We start from the raw sequence: 8,155 nt of genomic DNA on the forward strand, positions 1-8,155 counted from the left end.
ATGGAGGCGTTTCAGGCAGGTGAGAAACTCCCTCTTGAGGGAACTTTGTATTTTAGGTTTTGCAGACTATGCACAAAAACCTATACAACACAGTATAGGAAAGGGACCAACCAAAAAAGGCCCCTTAAAGAACGTCATTGCCAACAACTACACTGTGGCTTTTGTGCATATGAGAATAAAGCCTTTGAATCATTAAATCCTCAAATCTAGATTCTTATTTGGCAATGTTTCACTAGAGGTTCAAAACTAAACATCAAGATTGGCTGGTATCAATGAAACATGCACAAATAGTGTTAGCAGTGAGTGTTAGCGATAGACTCACAGTGAGGCGATCGAAGACGTCATCTCCAGGTGATTTGTTTTCCATGAAAAGTTTAAGATTCTTAAAAACCTGAAAAGATAGAAAGACAAATATTTTAAGAACTGGGGAAAGGCAAAGCAGCCAATCAGCTACCAGTCAGAAACTACTTACATGTAAGGCCCAGCCGCAGCATTTTGGACATTTCAAATATTATAATGATGAATAGAAATAATAAATTGAATTCCATTACTGTCACATTTACAAATGAACTTCTTTTTTTTGTATCTACAAAAGTGAGACTAATGTTTTAAAAGCTATTTTATGAGTCAGATCTAAAACCCTATAAAACACACACTTATAGAAAAGCAATAGACACAACTAGGGTGGTGTGTGTGTGTGTGTGTGTGTGTGTGTGTGTGTCTGGCGCCCGACTTCAATTTGTCCATCTAACAGCGGAGCCTGAGGAGTAAAATTGGCACAATTTACATCTGACATTTCCAGCGACTCCGTGGCTTCTGCAGATGCGCGCTTCCCGGAATAAACTTGTAAAATATGCAAGACACCAATTAATAGCAACAGATGTGTTGCTTTATAAAACACACCAACATATTCAGTGTCGAGGCAATGATGTTCCCCTTGGCAAACAAGCTGAAAAATACATAAAAAGGTTAAATGCAAGAAGTGCTTTTGGGATAAAATGTAAATCAGTTTCTCGGTGGAAAAATCTCAGAGAAGCAGAGCCACCAAAGTCAGTTTGTTTAATTAGTGATGTGTCTGTGTATGTTTGTGTTAAGAATTTAAATGTATTGAGAAAATATTAAGAAATGGGGATATATTGATAAAGTAATTTATAGTTTTAACTGGTGGCTAAAAGTTGGGAATTTACTTTCAAATAAAAGACCGATACTGTGTTGGCATAAATGTTGAAAGCACATGAGCTTAAGGTGCGTTCACAGCGGATGCAGAGCAGAGATACGACGGGCGGTACTGGTGCAAGTTTGACCGAGCATTATTTGTTTTTACTTGCGTCACTCCAACTGGCGAGGAGGCAGGGCTTATCTTCATGTAAACCAACAAAATAACAAAAAGTAGAATTTAGACTTTATTTATTTGTAATACACATATCAAAATGATGCCGAAATAACTACCCACTGATACCGGTTAGTAAAAACCATGTGTGCTTACAAGACGGCAGAGAAAATACTTTTAAATAATAACATCATACAGACGTAAATAAAGCAGCAAATCCCTTCGCCATGCCATAGACATTCTGTGGGTTGAACAGTTATAAAGACTGACTTGTCTAGTTTTTAAACAAATATGAGGAGCTGTGAGCTGTGTGCCGTCGCCCGGAGCTAATGGCTGACCTTTAGTTTTGGCTTTCTGATTCAACAATGTCAGTGATCAAAGGTTGAGATTCTCGCCGCTCATTAGCATTTGGAAAAAAGCGTAACCCTTCACTCCCACCGCAAACTCATGTCTATGCATTGACTTTACATGTAATCGTGCGTAAAGTCAGTTTCTTTGCGTCCAGTGTGAACAAACCATTAGTATTAACCCTTATGATCACTCTTCTTCCTGTTAAGAAACAATGATGACTTTAATTAAATTTCACTATAACATTCAAATGGCAGTACTGCATTGGCAGTCTATAAGCATAGCATGGCTTCACTTCTTTGCCATTTCTGTGTTCCTCCCCTGCAGAGCCTATTGTCCTCTGCAAGCAGGGTTTCTGCAGAAGAAGCAAGTTGCATATACAATACATATAAGTCTTACATTTAATTATTTTAATACCCCTCCAGAGCTAGGAAATGGAAATTCCTTACTTCCATCCGTGTTCAATTTTATACCAAGCGACATTTTGCAGCAATCTCGCTGATTTCCATGGGAATTGATGATGCTAAAATATGCAAAAGACTAATTAATTCTAGCTAATGTATTGCTTTTGAATACACTCATTTGAATAATGATACGTTCTGCCAAGAAACAAACACTTTGGCTGTCAGGTGCTAACATTTCTGTCTCCATCTCTGGAACAGAAGATAGCATGGGCTGAGACCAGAGGAGAGGAGGGGTGGGTTGCACACACACACACACACACACACACACACACACACACACACACACACACACACACACACACACACACACACACACACACACACACACACACACACACACACACACACACACACACACACAGTTTTTCTTCAACATTCCTATGATTTGTTTTCTTGTATTGTTGCCTTGGCTAACTTACTCATTACAGAAGGCATCATCATTGACTGTAAGAGATCGACCAACAGCTGAAAGGAGTAGCTCCCTAAATAATTTATGTTCTTTTAAATATTCCCATGTTGGCAGTCGGTCCCAACTGACGAACTGTGAGGACACCTGAAAGAAAGAAGCCATTCCTAGAAATATTTGCACAAGCTCAAATAACATTGGACAGCACCTTAATCTGTGTTTAAAGTATGCTACTTAATGTAACTCAATGTCAAAGTATTTCAATGATTTGGGGCCGGGAAATGCGTTAAAAAAAGGGTACGGATATAATAAGAAACGCTATTTCCACTTTGATTTACAGTGCGTCTATCATATTAGCTATTCTGTCTTTCCTCATATCTTTTCATTATATTTTAATATCTAATGATTTCTAATGCTGAAAAAGCAGAAGCACTGATTTATAACTGCACATGAACAACATTCATTTAATTAAAGGCCTAAAAGACAAGTTATGTGAGCAAAAGCCCTTTGCTTTTCTTTTACCACGAAGGAAACCTAAAACTAAGTAAGGGTTTAAAATAAGGATGAAAGAAAAGGATTCAACCGTATTTTAAGATTTGACAAACAATGGTGTCATAAATGCTTCTGCAAAGATACAATATATAAGAAATAATTATTCCTATATACTACTGAACAGTTATATGGAGTATGTGCTGAATATTCCAAGGGTTGTAACGGACAGACAAATTAAAAGGAGCACAGCTACAGGAATCCAATCTAAAACTGTGCCTCGAGGACATTTCTCAGTTCTCTCTGCTCCAGGCTCTGTGCGTGTCGATATGTGTGCAAGTGACCTTCTCTGCAGGAACCAAAAGGGCGATGCCTAGAATATTATACTGAAATACAGTGGATTTGTATTACAGAGAAGTAGAGCTGCAACCATTAGTCAACTAATCAACTAGTCAGTTGACAGAAAATAATCATTGGCTATTTTCTAGAGAAGCTTCCTTATGTTTGAATAACGGTGCGTGTAAGCTCTTTACTTTTGGGCAAAGGTAAACTATAAAGTTATGTTTTCAGTTCTAAATGTGTAAAAAGTAGTTGACTAATACAGTTGGAGGGAAACGTTTTCACAGCTAAAGAAATTAGATGGTAGAAGGAATGGGTGCTGCAGGAGTATGGGGTGAGGGGGTCTCTACTCAGGGCCATCCAATCTCTGTACTCCCAAAGCGAGAGCTGTGTCCGGGTCCTCGGCAGTAAGTCGGACCCATTTCAGGCGAGGGTTGGCCTCCGCCAGGGCTGCGCTTTGTCACCAATCCTGTTTGTAATATACATGGATCGGATTTCGAGGCGTAGTCGTTGGGGAGGGGGTCTGCAGTTTGGTGGACTAAGGATTGCACCACTGCTTTTTTCAGATGATGTGGTTCTAATGGCTTCATCGGTCTGCGACCTTCAGCACTCACTGGATTGGTTCGCAACTGAGTGTGAAGCGGGGTGTAACGGTTCGGTACGTACCTCGGTTTTTAGGTCACGGTTTGGTTCGGTACGTTTTCGGTACAGCAGAAACAATTATCACAAAACATAAAATATATATATATATTTTTTATTATTATTAAACTGTGAATAATGTATTCTCTCAAATAAATACAAAATATAATAAAATAAACATTAAGGTGCAGCATTTCGATGAACTGAAATAATCTGTATTTGAACTGTACTAGTACCTAAGCAGCCATTGACATTATTAGCTTGACATTATGACTTGCTTGTCATTGTATTTTCATGTTTTTTTAAAGAAAAATGAACTTGCTTGCCGAAAGGGCAGATCTGCTGGCACTAACAATGTCTCCTGCTGTGGAGAACACCCTCTCGCTAGGGACAGAGCAGATACAGCCAGGTAGCGCTTTGCTAACATGGCAACATAAGGGTATTTGGCGTTCGTAATAGCTTTGGCTCGGTCTGAACTTTTTGCGAGTGGTGGAGGCTTAAATGCTACAGTAGTGGGAGTTGGGTTTGCACTTCAGTCTTTTTTCTTTTGGTATTGGTGATATTCACGTTCGGGTGATGCCTTTTCAAATGAGCGTGCAAGTTTGATGTATTGCCAGCCGCGTAACCAATTGTAGTTGAACAATGCCGACAAACAGCTTTGGTTCGGTCCACCTGTCTTTGTCCGTCATCCTTGTACGTAACTGCGAAACCAAAATGTTCCCAAACCGGAGACTTCAATGATGCTGGAGGATTTTCGAGCTCAACTTTATCTGCGTTTGCCATTTCGACAGTTCCTCAAATTACTGACTAAATTTGAACGCATCCCTGTGACCACCTCTCATAGTATGCCTCTCGTCCAATGAAATGACTTGGTCGCTCTATGACGTGTTGAAATTGCACTGAACGCTGCGTTCCTGCAGCCCTGCCCGGAGCATGGGCTGCAGGAACATGCTACTCGTACGCTGCGACGCAGCACCTGAGATTACTTCCAAAAAGTTTTTCACGTTCTCAATTTTTTACGTTTAACGTTATATTCGTTCGGTACAGTAATCCAACCAAATAACATATTTAATAACTCAAAACTCAAAAAAACATCAACAATATACTATCAAATAATCACAACGCACCAACCATCCCACACCAATAAACCATTTGTGTTACCAAAAATCCAGCCAAGCTCTAACCATGTGTCTCGAAGTAGAACATAAGATCACTCCATAATCTGACTAACAGAACCCACACACCAAAATATAATACGACTACTCCACCACATCGAATCCGACCTGTACATAGTGAAAGCTCGTAATAATACGTCTAAACGTCCTTCATACTCTTACGCTACAAGTATAACCGCATAAGAACACAGATGCGCCAAAGATGAGACAGGCAGTTCTTGCGAGCACTATCTTGTAAAGTCCCATGTCATTGTCTCACTACATCAAGTACACGCGAACCTTTACCAGTTTACCCAGTATAGCTAACTCGTTAGTAACATACGTTCTACAACACGCCGGAACGAATATCTACGAAAACCCCAAAATGGGTAAAAGACTTCACACACAAGATATCCTGAGAAATTTTTCTCTGTGCTGTGACTATATTGACTTGTAGTCGTCCTCTCCTGAGATATTTCATCTCTGTGGATGTATGACTTATGTGACTTGTAGTCGTCTGCTCCTAGAAATTTCATCTCTGCCGATGTATGACTATATGGTGACTTGTAGTCGCCTCTCCTGAGAAATTTCATCTCTGTGATCGTATAGACCTATATGTGGACTTGTAGTCGTCCTCTCCTGAAATTTCATCTTTGATGTATGACTATATGTGGACTTGTAGTCGTCTCTCCTGAGATATTTCACTCTGTGATTATGACTATATGTACTGTAGTCGTCCTTGAGATATTCATCCTGTGTGTATGACTATTATGTGGACTTGTAGTTCGTCCTCTCCTGAGAAATTTCATCTTCTTGTGATGTAACTATATGTACTTTGTAGTCGTCCTCTCTGAGAATTTCATCTCTGTGATGTATGACTAATGTGACTTAGTACGTGTCTTCCTGAGATATTTCAAATCCTGTGAGTCATGACTATATGTGACTTATAGTCGTCCTCTCCTGAGAAATTTCATCTCTGTGATGTATGACTATATGTGGACTGTAGTCGTCCTCTCCTGAGAAATTTCATCTCTGTTGATGATGACTATATTGACTTGTGGTCGTCCTCTCCTGAGAAATTTCATTCTGTGTGTATGACTATTACTTAGTCGTCCTCTCCTAGAATTTCATCTCTGTGCTGTATGACTATTGTTGACTTGTGTGTCCGTCCTTCCTGAGAAATTTTCATCTCTGGGTGAGTATGACTTATGTGGACTTGTAGTCGTGCCTCTTCCTGAGAAATTTCACTCTGTGATGTATGACTATATGTAGGACTTTAGTCGTCCTCTCCTGAGAAATTTAATCTCTGTGATGTATGACTATTGTTGACTTGTAGTCGTCCTCTCCTGGAAATTTCATCTCTGTGATGTATTGACTATATGTGAGACTTGTAGTCGTCCTCTCCTGAGAAATTTCATCTCTGTGATGATGAACTATATGTGGACTTGAGTCGTCCTATCCTGAGAAATTTCATTCAGTCTGTGATGTATGACTATATGTGACTTGTAGTCGTCCTCTCCTGAGAAATCTTTTCCAATCAAAGAGTTCTACAGTTGGACTTCCCTTACATTAAATGTGTCAATGTCGGAAGGAGGGTCACGAACGGTATCACGTTATGTGTGTAAGTCAATATTTGGACAATATCTTTCCGTGGTAAACTAGTAAAGGTCATTTTGTTCAATGAGGAGACATTTACAACCGAATGCGTTCTACGTCACTGTAATATTGCTACACTATTTTGGTCTAAAGCGACCATCTTTAACAGAGTTTGTTTTTACATTTCTCGACTTTGTTACGAAATTTTTAGTATTGTCTTTTTGTACCCTACTCTCTCCTTCTTGAAACCAATCACCACGGAAATAGTTTCCGTTAATAAAGGTTCCTCCGGTTCTAATTATTTATCGTGTAAAGTTATTCTTCCTTTAAGTTTTGAGAAAAGTTTTTTGTGATTTTCGTAACTCTTTTCACGTTATCCTTGTTCTTATTATAGTTTTATTCTTGATCAGTTTTTTGGCCACAGTCCGCTTATAATGGATGGGGTCATATAAAAGGACTGACAGGACCCTCCAGTCGTATACCAAGAATGTGAGCTATAGTTCGGTGACTCATGAAGTCCTCCTTGGTGACGAAATTTGTTGTTACTTTGTGTACTCAGGATGAGGTATGTAGGTACTGGTAGAAGTTGTATAGACATTCTCGCTCAGCGCATCCATCTCGAACGTCGAGTCTCTCGGGGTTTGGCAGCAAAGGATTGTTGTCGTTTGTCGGTCTGACATCTGCGCGAAGGTCCGTCCTTGTATTGTATAGGGACTTGGACCATTCGACGTCAAGTGCTTCATCAGAGAGCGTCGACTACTGTCACGGACCTTGTAAGGATCCCTCTGCTAGGTCACGTAGATCTGTTCTTCAGGATTGTGTGGCAAGTTTGATCCGGGAAGTCTGTGATAAATACCTCGTCGCCAAGTTGTCACTCAGTACGTTCTCTGGCTTATAGGTACATGAGAATACTTTTCCGTAGCTGTTGTCGCCGCAGAACCGATTTTGCCTCATTTGTGTTTAGTCCAGTTTGTCTCACGGCTGTGACCAGTATTTATTACGAGGTTTTTGTGTCTCACTTTCTTATTGCTTTTGTTCCGACAAAGTGAACTTGTCAGTCTTCGTAGAACGGTTATCTTGTTCACCTTAGTCGACCGGTTGTAAAGAGCTTGTAGTCTGCCACGAATATCACTGTCGACCTCTTGTAGTAGGGCGACTTGCTGTAAACTGGTCTGTAGTTCTGTACAAGGCAGTTACTATTCGTTCTTGCTATAGGAACTAAGTGACTACATTCCTACTAAAAGCTTAGTGATCCTCACTTGTCATGTAGCAAAAGTTGACTCTATGGTACTTGAGTTTTATTCTCAAATAATTGTCGACTACGGTAAGTAGTTTTTGTGTCGTGCTATAATCCCACCTTGCCATATGTATGGGTTTCATGCCGGGAAGT

General features: G+C 39.9%; 1 protein-coding gene across 1 annotated transcript in view; it reads right to left on the minus strand.

Annotated features, from left to right (window-relative positions):
- Positions 1 to 253: 253 nt before the first annotated feature.
- Positions 254 to 8,155, minus strand: part of LOC104943526 (DNA topoisomerase 1-like) — a 21,565-nt gene continuing 13,663 nt past the window's right edge. The window contains exon 11 of the mRNA XM_010768968.1: positions 254 to 391. Within this exon, the coding sequence (XP_010767270.1) occupies positions 254 to 391 (138 nt within the window). The remainder of the gene's footprint in view (positions 392 to 8,155) is intronic.

The sequence above is a fragment of the Notothenia coriiceps genome, unplaced genomic scaffold, assembly GCF_000735185.1.
Source record: "Notothenia coriiceps isolate Sejong01 unplaced genomic scaffold, NC01 NC01_scaffold00006140, whole genome shotgun sequence".
Classification (NCBI taxonomy): Eukaryota; Metazoa; Chordata; class Actinopteri; order Perciformes; family Nototheniidae; genus Notothenia; species Notothenia coriiceps.